This window comes from Protobothrops mucrosquamatus, unplaced genomic scaffold, assembly GCF_001527695.2.
Source record: "Protobothrops mucrosquamatus isolate PMUCROS unplaced genomic scaffold, P.Mucros_1.0 scaffold_73, whole genome shotgun sequence".
In the NCBI taxonomy this organism is placed as follows: domain Eukaryota; kingdom Metazoa; phylum Chordata; class Lepidosauria; order Squamata; family Viperidae; genus Protobothrops; species Protobothrops mucrosquamatus.
This window is the reverse complement of record NW_015386149.1, coordinates 23,088-37,892: the sequence shown is the minus strand read 5'-3', so window position 1 is coordinate 37,892 and position 14,805 is coordinate 23,088. Positions and strand designations below refer to the sequence as shown.

Genomic DNA, 14,805 nt, shown 5'->3' with positions numbered 1-14,805 from the left:
CCCTAATCATCTTTGTTGCTCTTTTCTGTACTCTTTCTAGAGTCTCAACATCTTTTTTACATTGTGGTGACCAAAACTGGATGCGGTATTCCAAGTGTGGCCTTACCAAGGCATTGTAAAGTAAATTACCAGCAGAACCATTAGGCAAAAATATTTCATAAGCAATTAAATAAATAATAAAATTCCAAACCCTTAGAGTCAAATCAAAGAACTACTCTGGAGAAAGCATATCCCCCTAAAGCAAATCACTGTGTACTTAAATGCTATCCACCAGCAAACACAAAATAACTTGATGAGGATATTTTACTGGAAAAAAACAGCTAGGGAAAGAGTAGTTATTACCAGTGGTGGTGGTGGTGGTGGGGATAATACATTTGATTATTTTTCAGCATAATTCCAAAGCTGTTATAACAGAACAGAACAAAACTATGAAAAAAAAGGCAGCATCTCCAAAGAACGGCAGGAAAAAAAAAGGAAAATATAACAAAACCTTGAAGGAGGGAGAATTTTGCAGCTGGAGAGGGCAAACGAAAGGATTAAAGGGCTCCTCTTGTCCTACCTTCAACTTTCAGTCTCTGTGGTTGCCTTTTGGTTTATTTCTGCTTTTGTTGTTTTATTTTCTTTTTTAAAGAACATAGCACACTTCTTAGTTAGTCCCCACTGTTACCCGCTGTGGTATTCCTTGTGCCCTTTGATAATAAGGGAAGGAACACTGAGGTTCTTGCAGTGTTCTGGTGCCAATGTCCTCTGCAAATGGAGAAAGCATTTAGAAGGAGCAATCTTTTTGTTAATGTTTTCATTAAATCCACCTGTCAATCAAATCAGCAGCTAGTTGTTCTATGTGGGGTTCCTTTAATAAGATATTCATTCCCTTGCACACTCCACTCCTTTGACTCGGTTATTTCCAGGGAGAAAAACTGCCAATTGCTAGAAAACTATGTTTTACAAACAGTTTTAAAAACATTTCTCTTAAACCAGCGGAAACTTAAATTTTCATTAAGAACCCTTCTACTTATGGTACAGCTATCATCTAATGGTCAGGACATCAATAGAAAACAAACAATTCGTTCAAATTTAACTAAAGATATTTAAAATGGCAATTCTGATGCAAGCCAAAAAACTTAAACAAGGATTAAAAAAGTAAATTGGATAATTTAATATTTACTGTTAACTAAATGCATTTGTTATGTGACATTGTGTTCGATGTAGTAAATTATTGATGCAATAAAGGATCATTTTCTATGCAGCTTTCCAGCAAGAACCTAATTTCTCTTTATATTAGATTATCATCATCAGCCTCACCATCATCATTTTAGCCATTGTTTATCCACTGCAGGATGAAGGCCTCTTCCACATATTTCCAACCCATGCGGTCCTGAGCTTTTTTATATAGCTGCTAAAGAATGGCATTTCTGCATGTGGGGTTTATATGTTTTTATATATCAACAATTAAAAGAAATATGTAACCATAAGCTAACTTAAATGGTAGAAAATAAAGATAAGATACCTGTTGCTTAGTCATTAAAGACAAAGACAGACAGACATTTTAACATTGGTGGATGTTATTTTGACATATATTTTCTGACCTTGAAAACAAATCACTTGGGATGAGGGAAGATACCACAACAGAGCTTTTACTACATTTTAACCAACACCACTCGATTGATTACATTAGTCAGTGCCCGATCAGATAGATAAGATTAAGAAATAGATATCATGCAGGCCTAAAGTTACTTTTATTAGGACAGCTATTGTAACACTGTTCTTCCTTCCTTCTTATTTTATCTTCACGTGAAGTGGGGTGCAGCTATCAGAAGTCTTTTCTGAAATCATTTTCTTGGCCTGGGCTCAAATCTCATTTACTGGATTGTTGCTTTGATAGATGATCTTCCCTCTGTCCTTCAAGGCCATCCTCTTTATTTATTACAATTAGCCAGTGCCTGTTTCATTGAAACCTAAGGCTCTGATATAATAGCAATAGCATTTAGACTTATATACCGCTTCACAGTGCTTTACAGCCCTCTCTGGGTGGTTTACAATGTCATCATGTTGGCCTCCAACTACCTGGGACTTCATTTTACCAACCACGGAAGGATGGAGGATGGATCAACCTTGAGGCCTATCAGGATCAAACTCCTGACTATGGATAAAGTTAGCTTGCAATACTGCCTTCTAACCACTGTGCCACCAGGGCTCCTATAATAATCCATTATCTAACAAATACCTGCATCCATTATTATTATTTTCCAAAAGCATAAAAGAGGAAAAAGAAAGAGCTATAACATGGCCCCCACAATGGAAAAATGTCTGTTCATTTGTGTCAAATGCCAGTTGTGTCCTTTCCAGGAGTAAAGAGTGCTAGAAAGAGTGATCCATGCCATTATCATCTTTTTTGGTTGGTTTACTGCAATTTACCTGGGTATTGTAAGGTCCCACTTCAACTAATCACCCAAGAAAGCAGAACTCTTGAAACAGGCATTGTCTCAAAAGGATACTTTTATTAGGGGTCAGTGACAGTAGGGAAGTCAAGGCAAGATCTGGGGAAAAGCCCGCCGAAACGGTATAGTTAAGCAAGCAATATTCCTCCTCCCACCAAAGTCATTTGAAATCCAGCCAATCCACAGGTGGTCTGATGAGCGGGTAACTGGCACAGCTGGCGCACATCTCAAGGTCTTCTCCAGTTTCATTTCTCTGCAACCATCTCCCTGATAAAGGGAGACACATTCCTGTCTCAAAAGGATGGAGGAAGGAAGGGAATATAGAAAGTGAAAGTTATCCCAAGAACATGCAAGCTCCCCCCTCCCCCGAACAGAAGCGCAGGCCCCAAAAGCAGAATATATGGCCAAGGAAAGAGAGGAGGGTTTTGGGGTCCTGACAGGTATGCTCTTGACTATTACAAGAAAATTGCCCCTGCCCATCTTCTGACCAGACCCAACTACTGCAGTATAGCAGAATAACACTTATATTGAGAGAGTTGGCAACAAGGCTCTTTTTTGAAAAAAAATATTAGAACATTTTACAAATGATAAATCTATCAAACTCTGGCTAAATGGAAGCTGCATATATGTCTGCTTCAGATCATAAGGCTACAGTATATGAGAATTTTATTTGAGGGGAGTTGATTACAGTAATAGCGAAGCTGAGCTCCTATGTTATATAGTAAATATAAACTCTAAATGTACTTATATTTGCTTTTCTGACAAGGTTTACTGAAGAAAGAATCTAAGATTTGACCCAATGAATTTGCAGCCTTTTGTTGACTTCTAGAATTCCAAATATTTTCATGAGTGGATACAAGATCACAAATCTGAAACAGTATGATGTTTTTTGCGTAATACTTGCAATACAGTGGTACCTTGGTATACAACTGCTTTGATACTCATTGAATTTGGTACTCAACGCATTTTGACATGAAAATTTTGTCCCAGGACTCATCATTTATTCGGTACTCAACATGCAAGCTAGAACTTGTCAGTGTCGGCTACCTTGTGACTCACTATGTTATTCCTTATGGGAAAATTTTGTTTGGTACTCATTGTTTTTGGTACTCATCACACCTAATAGAACCAATTAACAATGAGTACTGAGGTACCATTGTATTTCTGTAGGAACTGCAACTGATTTATTTATTATTTACTTCAATAATAAATTATAATCATAATAAGTAATCTGTCAACCTTCAAATGATTCACTTCGTTTTCGGTTGCCACAGCAATGGGAGGGGGGAGATGCATTCTTCTAGTTTAGTTATAACAATAACTTTCCTGTGCGAACCAAGGTCAAGCTACCTAAGTTTTGGCAGGCTGGAGTTTCCATTAGAAAGCCCACCAAAGTAATTAATTGGGGATTGTGATTTATGACATATTGCAGGGGTGGGAAGTTCAACTTGTTACCATGTAACCTTGGGGGGGGGGACTTCAGTCTTGGTTTCACCTTTGTTTGTGCTGATACTATGTAACCATTAAATGTATTCTTTGAGGAAAGCAATTGCCTCAGAGTTCTTATTTCTACTGGTCTCATCTATCAGAACCATGACATAATCTGTATAGTTCTTGGTGCTCTCTGAGCTTGGTAGTTTGCTTGCAGATGTTTCATTTCCCAACAAGATAACATCATCAATGCAAGTTTCTGTGTAGTATGAACTGGGAGAAGTAGTTTCACTTCATGGGGCAAAACAGCCAAAGGGAGAGGGCTGCCATTTAGAAGGACATCCTCTGGGCCTCACCCACTCTAGTCCCCTATGGACTGGCACATCATCAGCATTGCCTCTCAGATAGATGAGGTAGAGCAGCAGGATAAAGTATGAATTAATGCAAAATATAAATACAATAAACACTTCAATGGTTAGCCAAATGCTTTCAGTAAGTCCAAAAGCTATCCTTATGTTAGCTTTATTCAGTATGCATGATTCATTGTTTTAATTCTAACTCATTTATATACAGACAGGCACACTTGCACATACATCCTGAATTGGACATTCTGTCATCAATCAAAGATCTGAATAAAAGGAGAAGTCCATCTGCAATTCCAGAACTAAACAGCCATTCCATTTCTATTTCTGAAGTTTTATCTTAATTTCATCCATAAATCTTCAATACTTATCAAGTTTAATATGTGTCATTTGTCAACTTCTTTGCAATTCTAACATAATACCTAATTTGTAATTAGAGACTGTTTCCAAGAAATTTGTCATTCAGATTTAGAGATGCATGGATTGTGTATAAATCTGAATGTGCCAACAGGTGTTTGGATCCTTCTGGTGTCTTCTTTAGTCACTGATTCCAACCCAATGCAAGGTGTTCGTGCAGCTTATCTAAGGCTTAGTTATTTGGGGAACTTTGACTATCCTGTCAAATACTGTCTCCACAGAGACTTAACTGCTACTGATAATGTGTTACCATTTTATGTGTTAAACTGATTAACTTTGACTTGCTTGATGTCTGTTTTACGGATTATCTAAATGCTTATTGTAATTTAGGCTGAATGTTACTCTTGGACTGAGTACGACCTCATTCCTAAAAGTGGATAAGGCAAGGCTGACTGGGATCTGGGCAAAATTAACATTTAATTCCCCTGAGTCAAATTTAATTAGTTTGAGAAAGTTACACAGAATTCAGTAAAATTATTTATTCCTCTCCATGTACTTAATAATTTTCCTCTCTCTCTCATATGAAAAAAAAAATAATTTGGTGGAAACCTTTAGAAGAATTCTGAGAATTATAAAAGGTAAAAGTGTCCTATCTTGGGGAGCAGTGCTCATTTCAGTTTCTTAGCTGAGGAAGCGAGTGTTGTCTGAAGACATTTTCCATGGTCATGTGCCCAGCATGACTATATGCAAGGCACACAGAGAGCTGTTACCTTCCCACTGAAGTGGTACTTATTTATCTACTCTCATTTGTATTCTTTTGAACTGCAGAAACTGGGACAAATAACAGGAGCTCATCCCGTCATGTGGCACTTGGGCCTCAAACTTGAATTGCCAGCTTTCCAATTGACAAGCTCAGCCTTTGTGCCTCCCTGAGAATTATAGGGCCATGTAATTAGATATTAGCATTTGCTACCTAATTAGATTGGTCCATCCCCTTAGGGACTGGTTATCAGGCCTGGGGCTCCCAGAAACCCAGAAACTTGCTTAGATGGCTCCATTGTGGAGATAGCCATTGTTTATCCTCTCTTTGCCTTTGTATATTCATTTTTAGAATGCTTATCTTTGAATATGGATTTTATATTTTTATATCTGTTGTTTTATATCTGTTGTTTAATTCAATTGTTGTATGCTTCCCAGAGTTCCTTCTTTGTGAGATGGACAATTATGCAAATTTGATTGATCAATTAATTAATAAAGGTATCCCTGCTTGGTTGAAACTCTCTTGCCTTTTAGTGTGTCATGATTTTCTTAACTGTGTTCTTCTTGTTAAATAAAGAACAGCACAGAAACATGTTTATTTTATTCATGTATTAATATTATTTGTAACTAGCCCAATCTCAGGACACTGGGTGGTTTTGCAATACATAAATACAGCATAAATATTTTGACGTATCTACAGTGTATCAATAGTTTCTTTCCATTTATGCCAAATTTCACTACAGTAATTTGTAAATGTCTTTTTATAAAAACTATAGTTTAAAAAAAGCTGTGGGTTTCACAAAATATATTCCAGAGATCCACAGGGAAAAGTGGAAGTCAGTGAGGACTTGCTATCAGTGGCAGTATCAATGAGGACAGAGTTTGTCCTTTCATCCTTTGCATTTTGCAGAAGTTCTTAGTAGCATGAAACAAAGGATCCTTGTTATATGGTTGTTCTATGACCTGTTTGTGCAACTTCATTATAACCAGTTTTAGATGTGTATTTTAAATAATCATATGCATGCCAGGTTTTTTGTTTTTGTTTTAAAGCTGGTGACAATTAAAGGCAAGTGACTGAAAATACTCTCCACAAAGTTATTCCCATTATGCAATTATGTCTGGAGCATTCCTCCACTACTTCATATTTTCCATTCTGGATTATCTTCAGCATGTATATTTTAATGGAAACTTCATTCCTTTCCTTTGGACAGCACTTTCTTTTGCATCCTTTTCATAGTTAATCACAGTAGATGTTTATTAAGCTATTCAATTAACAGTTTTGCTATGGATTTACTGTATGCAGTTGACAAATAGACAAGGATCATTACAGAACCTGAAACCAGGGCATTATTTAATTTCTCCAGTCATAATATATAGTTCAAACTTGGTAATACCGTCTGAAACTAAAGTTTGGTATTCGTACGGTATATATTTTGTTTAAAAATGAATTTCATTATTTTTTAAATCTAGGGTTCAAATTCCTATTACTTTCCAATTACCCAGAAAGTGAGAATTTGATGTGGAGTTAATCTCATAGACAGCTACAGGTAGAGCTAAGTGTTGAGCTGAGAGACATCTATTGCTTAAATCAGAATACAATTTGAAGAATGGCAGAATTTCACTAGAGCGGTAACACCAACTGCATTTACAGTAGATAATATTTTTTCACTATACATCTAAATGTAGCACAGTTAAAAATACAGAGGTTAAAATTAGAAGTTACTCCTAGCTCAAAAGTTCACAACCTCAAAGAGTGGGGATATGTGAGAAGAGGAATTGGGTGACTCTCTGAAGCTGAAGACGTTTGGAAGTTGCAGTGACCTAAGAGAGCAAAAGAAAGTCCTTTCCACCACATAATCTTATCCAGTATGTTGGGAGGAACTCCCCCATTTTGGGTTCTTCCAGCTGGGATTTCTGCAATCAGAGCTCGAAGAACAAATAGAACTAGAAGCCAGCTACTGGAAATAATGGTTTAATCACGGAGATGAAGGTTGAGTGACAATTCAGCATGAATTCCCGGCTAGCTAGAAAGAGTGGTCCCCAAACATGAGTTTTTATACCTTTTCTTGGTTTTCAAAATTGTCATTTCTGATTCGTGGCTTTAAAACTCATTTCTGATTCGTGGAGCAGTATCTATTGATGAGTTAATTTTTTAGATATTGCTCAGGAAAAGGTTAATCCTTGCCTCAAGAGAGGATCTGATGTGTTCTTATTTGTTATCTATTTGTTATTATTATGACTCTGTCCTAATCCTATCAGTCTTAATTGTTGATAGCCGGTCTCACATTCCAGCATTTCGGCTTATCTTGAATGGTTTAAAATTGTTACTTTGTATCTGTTGTGTTAAGTGTTTGTTTGCCTGGGGCTATTTAGCTTGAATCAGACTGTTTCTTTGCATTGGGGTTCTTCTATATTGGTTAATGCATGTTTGATTAAATTGTATTCTTTTATTGGGGTGAGAGGGGTATCTCATCAAGTGCAAGTTATTTGCTTTTTTACAATTTACATTTTGGACAGTTGAAAGTATTATTATTGTATTATACAATTCTGAACTGCTGTCTTTGTGATTCAGGGTGGATACTGATAATCAGAATAAATAGAAGCCAGTAGTTTAGGATCAAGCTGAATGCTTCAATGAGCAGAACTGGAGTCTACCATTCCAAGGAGATGCAAGAGATGAGAACTGAGTTAGCCCTTTCCAACAGAAGACTTTGCCTCCAACCCACAACTTTTTACACTAAGATAGCCGGAAAAGAACTGCTATGTCTAAGTAGATCACACAATGAATTATGCAAGTTTAGCTGCCCTTTGAATAGACATTATCAAATAAGCAGTTGTTTGAACATAAGGAAAAAACAACAACCTACCATTATGACATGTAAAAATACATGTTGTTTTATAGTTCCATCAATAGATTGTGGAAAACCAATAATCATATAGAATGATCATTCCTAAAGCATGGGAAGTTAGAGGAAGTCCTTACATTTTTCTGATGTCATTAATTGGACGTTAGAAATTCAGTAATGATGGCATTATTCTTTGATTTAGCTGTTCTGAATCTAGTTCATGAGAAAATTTTAGTCCATGGCCTATTGTATTATTTTTGATTGGGTTAGGGTTAGGGTTAGAGTTAGGGTAGCAGCAGCAAGCAAGGGGGAGCTGGAAGGGATACCAGAGGAATATCGAGATCTAGCTGAAGTATTCAGCGAAGAGAGGTCTGACGAACTACCCCCTCACCGACCCGTAGACTGTGCTATTGAAATACTCCTGGGGGCAAAGTTACCTAAGCCAAAATTATACTCCATGACCCCGCAGGAGTTAGAGGAACTGAAAAAAATTGTAGAGAAGAATCTAGCAAGGGGTTTCATCCAGCCGGCAAAGCCAAAAACAGCAGCCCCCATGCTACTCTGCAGAAAGAAGGATGGGTCTCTTCGTCTATGTGTGGATTATAGGTCTCTCAACGCAGTGAGTGATAGTTGGCAAGAGATGGATTTTTCTAAACTCTGCAGCCTTTCTTCAGACATCATGCTAGACTTTTACATGAAAGGCACATTTATCTTACAGAGATCCTAGATGAAGGAAGCTTTTGTTGCTACTGAAATGGAAAGAATGAGATAAGTTAATTTCTTGTCAAGCAAGCACACATGGTATTTCTTCTGAATCTTGTACAAAACATCCAAGAATGGATACTAACACTGCTCATATATTTTTTATTTTATTTCATATATTTCATAGCTTTTCCAATTAAAAGCAAAATGGAAGACTATGGAGAGAACTTTGTGGATACAAAATTAGGCAAATGTCAGGATTACTCAACACACATACCCAATATTATGCCATCTTTCTTAGAATTAGATTCTGATTTTGCAAAAATGCTTTTGGTATCTGTTTATTTAACATTGAACAACTATGTTTTTGAATGCATGGGTGCTTACTCTGTGACCTGGAAATTCTTGATTTTGTTTATCCACAGTTTTTTTTTCTATGTGGGACTTTATAAAATGAATTCTCATGCCATTATGGGCCCAATCTCAGCTTTAGATATATATTAGCCAAATGAATTAATCAGGGGGTTGTTTTTGTGGGTAAAAGAGTCCAGCATCAGACTCTTATATGCTTCAAAAGTGATGGCTGTTAAGTGGAAGAAGCATAACCTTCACTGTAAAGTGCTTATCTATGGTCCCCATGCAAAGCATTGTCAAGATATCATCCACTGAACAGATGGACCTCTGGGCATTACTTGTTTCTCCCTTGCACTTTTTGAAAACTATTCATTGCTTGTCAGCCTTGCAAGTTAGATCGGAGAGAAAACACAGCCAAATGAGTTAATTCTACTTCATTGTATTGTATGATAACATTAGCAGAATTTTGCAAATCTGATCTCTTCCTTCCCCCCCCCCTCTCTCCTCAGTCTCTTTTACAACCCAAGAAAGTAGGGATGTCTCTTCTCAGCCTTTTGCCCACCCACATTCCTTCTGTGGGCTCAGCTGACTTTTATCAGACCCCTCCCTTGATTGTTTCTCTTTGCCCTGTCTGCCAAGGTTATTCTCACATACCTTTACACTGCTATGTTTGGACTGAGAGAATAATTGATTTGTGAGTACCCAGGTTATATAAAATGTTCGTGCATACAGTAAGCTTGAACCCAAGTTTATTAGTACTTTGGCAAAATAGATACTACTGATAAACAGATTCCCTTCATTCCTGTGCATCCCTCGAAACTGGCTCTGCTTTAATTGGCTCTGGCTCTGCTTTAATTGGCTTTGGTTCTGGTGGGTTGGGGAGTCATTAAAGCAGATTTGGAGCACACAGAGCCTAATGCAGAGTTCAAGACAGTATGAAAGGTTTCCACTGAATGTGTAGACATCCATATGCCTGATGTCGTTTGAAACCCAGAGAAATACTTCCCAGTGGTATCTTTACCCTGATTTCCATCTGGCCCTGGATCCAAGAGCCTCTCAGCCACTTTCTTCAAAATGGTGGCGTACATTTTGTCCTTTCTAAGCAATTGTTACTGACACTGAAGAAGGATGCAAAGTAAGGGAAGCTTTCCGTATTCGAAAATATTCTCATTGTTTAAAGGTAATTGTTCCTTAGGGGCACAAAGGAACAACAACAAAAACAACAACAACAACGAAGGAAAGCATCGTGAAATATATGTTGGATGACAGTGATAACAACTATAAAGCTCACATTGCTATATTTTAATTTTATGGAAATATTCTGCAGTACTATCATAAACGTATTTCATATATGTACTTCATAGCACATGATGCATGTGCATATCATTATTCAATATTGTTCACTAAATATACACCTATTCTGTTGTTTTAATGAATGATTACAAATTAGTAAAGACTTTAATAGGTGCAATAGGAGAATGTAAAACTAGTAGCTTATTAATTCATGTGAAATATAGGAGGACCTTGTACGTATATGTTTTTGGATATCCTGAAAACAAATGTGCCTGATTGTTTAATTTGCTTTATAAAGTAATGGCCAAATGGTCATGTTCCAGCTTTAAGTTGAAAAGCCTATAGAGTACTAATATATACATAGAGATGTATGTATGTGTATGTGTGTATGTAATTTGTCTCTATTAAACAGAACTGAAAGTAAGTGGAGAAATTCATCATGAGACCAAATGGATGTACACGGAATAAATACAGAAGAACAAAATCCATTTATTTGGATTCTGTTTGAAATAGTAGCCATTAATAATGTATAATGGACTGGGGGGGGGAGGAGGTGCCTATGGTTTAATATTTAAAATGGCTGGATCAATATTTCTAATTAAAGGCAATAAAGGTAAGCGGTTGAAATATAGTCAACAGTGTTCTTTCCACATTTTCAGTTTCTCGCACATTCCTGTTGATCGGGCAACTGGCTTAAACGTATAAATAATAGCAGTAATAATATATTAATACAGAACAGAATGAGAAAGGAGAGGACATTCTGCCACTGCCATCCAAGTCTTCTAAAGGGCCTGGATGGGCAGATGGTCCAGCAGTTGCCAATCTTTTATGCAGACCATTCCATCATGGTTTACTTTTGATGACCACTTCACACAAAAGAGAGTTTGATGACAGGGTATCAATGAGGGCGTGGCGAATCTCTTCTCCTTAAGAAGTATAGTATAAACAAATTAAATAAAAATGCATTTAAGGTTCAAAAAAATTCAATGCCTGAAATCTCATTTAGTTTTGCTATGACCTGAAATCTGGTAAAAAATTTAAAATACAAATACCAAATGGTGGTGATCTTCCAAGATTTTTGCCCATCTTTCAAATCTTTCCCAAAGACCTGGGATAGGCAGATGTTGTTGTTTACAATATTAAAGGTATCATTGCAGGATGTATTTGTGACAGGTAAGCAACTTTTCTTCCAGTACTGTAGTCCTGCAGCTGCTGGCCCTGGTTGCTCAGCCCTCAGTCCTGAGACCTGTAGCCAAGTGGTGGGATTCAAATATGTGAACAACCGGTTCTCTATGTGGATGCCGCTTCCATAAGTCCATTCTGGGCCTGGGCAACAAAAAATTAGCTACCAGTTCTGCCGAAGTGGTGCAAATCGGCTGAATCCCACAACTGCTGTAGCCTGCTTGTCGCCAAATGTCCAGGAACTGCAACTCCTAGTGCAATCCTTATTGATCTGGGCAACTGTTGATCTGATATTGGTCAGTAAGTTACGTCTCACCATATTGTTTAAGGAAGAGACACTCTTGGTCTGTCCTCAGCCTAGTACGGCTGAAACTCTGACATAGCTCTCATCTTCTTCAGAGCACACAATCCCCACAACCATCTCAAGATAGTGCTTAACTGGAAGATTACTCTTATTCAATTTGGTTCATCACAAAGTCAGTCAGATGTTTAGACTGGATTTGGCATTTTTATCCACCTATTAAAAGTTCTTCCCAAGCCCTGAGATAGGCAGATGTTGTCATTTGATAGTATTAAAGTATCTTGGAAGGATGTAAGCCGTCCCAAATAAAGTTGCATTTTGCAATTAACAGATGGTGATTTTTGTCAATGTCGATGGTATTTCCGTGGTGGTACAGATCACCTGAGAAACCTATCATTATTGATATATTTTTGATTTCTTGTGCCACAGTTGTTCTATTTGTAGGGTTCATCATACAGTCAGCTACATGTTTAGACTGGCTTGGCATTATTATTTTACTATGTTTATTATTAGTTATTCTTTTTATCCTGTTTGCTATGGTAAATAGTTTAACTTGCAAAAGTGCTCAAACTCTACATCTTACCTCTTAAAATTGATACTTCTGTGTGCTTTTTTGAAGCGAAGAACTGTGCTGAAACATTGGGAGAAGTAGTAACTCAGAAAACAAGGTACATTTTGACTGACTAGTCTGAACATGCTTTGCAGTGACACCGAACAAGATTCTTCAACAACCAGAAGAGTCTGAGAGGGTTCTCCAGGTCACACTTGACATATGCCTGCTGGCTGTTCCCATCATCGGATTGGGCCTTTGGATCCAAGGAAGCTCTTGCGCACTCCAAATATATCAGACCACAGTTCCCACAAACCCAGCCAACCTGTCATGTTGGCTATACATATGTGGTGCTAGGTTGGGAAAGCTGCTTCCAACAGGATTATAGAGCAGATGTTCTGCATTAAATACAAACATTCTTTATAAACACTTGGACTGGGGACATAACAATAAATCAGTCAGAAACCTCCGTTTTAGGGAAACATGTCCCATTCAAAAACATTCGCTTCTGAAAAAATCTAATTATTATTATTCAGCATACTTCAGCAATACTAATCCCCAAAGATCAAAATCAAGGGGGTCGTTTTTTCGGATGATAGGAAGACCCAAGTCTCAGAGTCACCCGCGGCCACATCTCCAGCCCTGGTTCATCCTTCTTTTTAGTCGTCCAGAAGTTGCTTGGACTTGTCATCCGTGCGCATAGCAGCCCGGTCTGTTCACTTCACACGGGCGCCAAAAACTCTGCCTCTTCCCCACACCCAGTTCCACCGGTTGAGCGGCGTCCGCGCTCTCCAAACCGTGGGGAACTTCCTGCCTCTGTGGCAGGCACGGGCCTTTACTTTGGGTTGCCCACCCCATGCCTTGGCACCTCGCCCCCCATGTTGTCTTCCCCGCCTTCGGTTCCCCCTCCACCTCTTCCTGGCCCTCTTGCCCAACCTGACTCCACCCTCCCTCCTCCCCGGTGGCTTTTCTGCGCCTGTGGTGCGCCACAGCTGGGCCCTATAATGACAAGAGTGACAGATAGGAGAAGATTTTTGCCCCCGTCGCCGAACTTCTCTAATGTTTAACTTGGCGCTGCTGACGACCCAGCGTATCCGGGACAGGAGGGCAGGGTAGGAGGGAGAGAACCTGATGAAAGGGCGCCTGCAGTTGCTGTTTCCTCCCTTTCACACCGATCTCCCTGGGAGCCAAAGAACCAGCAGGAGCTTCCCGCAATGAAGGTCAGTAAGTGGACTTCACCCCGCACGTCTAGCTCAGCAGCCGCGGAAAACTGTGGCGAAACTTCTCTAAGGGTGCTTGCGCTCGGGCGCCGCTCGGGCGCAAGGAAGGCGGCTTGGCGGCGCTCGCCCCAGCTCGAGGTCTGCCTTGGCTTTTTTTTTGGCAGGGAGAGCTTCGCCGTCTTCTGTGTTGTTGCCAGTGAACGTGCAACGATTTAAGGCGCCCCGCGATTCAAACGTTCAGCTTCCTTAGCCGGCCCCGCGCTGTTGCACACGTGGCGGTATAATTTGTGAAAGAGGGCGGTTTTGCTGAGCGTGTGGAAAATTGCACTTCTGCACTGCTGAATAACACTAGGTCGATAGCCCCTTCCTTCCCTTCAACGGAGCCTCTCGGCTGTATCTTAAAAATGCAACAAAACGCAACAATCAAAAAATGCAACAATCCCTGGGGCAAAACTCCTGCGCTCAGATTAATTTTGACCAACCAAATAAAGATGCAGTCTCCTGCTGGGAGACTAAAAAAAGTTTGGAGTTCAGTTTTATGTCTTTCCTTGGCTAGTAAGTAGCAAGCCGCATTGCTCCAGTCACCTTGGGCAAGAGACAGGGACCACAGAAATATTTCTGCCTGTGTTGTTTGTTCACAGCATTGAGAAGTATACTACTTTTACAAAAAGAGATAGAACAGAAAAGATGTTTGATAGGAGTATTTGCATACTTGTAGCATGAAAGTTGTATGGTCACAGAATACTGTAGATGTTCTCATAGTAGAGAAATGGGCAGCTAATCTTATGAAAACAACACAGGTCCAGGCAAGGATCTGCAGTATTGAATGGGCCCGTTACCAGGTAAAAGGATTATATGTAAAATATGACATGCCTTGTGGACAAGTTGCTAGAATAAATGTGTAACTGTTTACCACCCCTTAAAGAAATAAATTTATTTTTATAATCCTACTATTTGATAAGTATGCTACATGGCAGGTTGTTTGTATTAAATGAGTAATCAAAGGGGGG

General features: G+C 38.8%; 1 protein-coding gene across 1 annotated transcript in view; it reads left to right on the top strand.

Annotated features, from left to right (window-relative positions):
• Positions 1–13,544: 13,544 nt before the first annotated feature.
• Positions 13,545–14,805, top strand: part of LOC107285533 (dipeptidyl peptidase 4) — a gene marked incomplete at its 3' end in the record, with an annotated part of 15,073 nt that continues 13,812 nt past the window's right edge. The window contains 1 exon segment of the mRNA XM_015813733.1: positions 13,545–13,795. Coding sequence (XP_015669219.1) covers positions 13,790–13,795 — 6 coding nt within the window.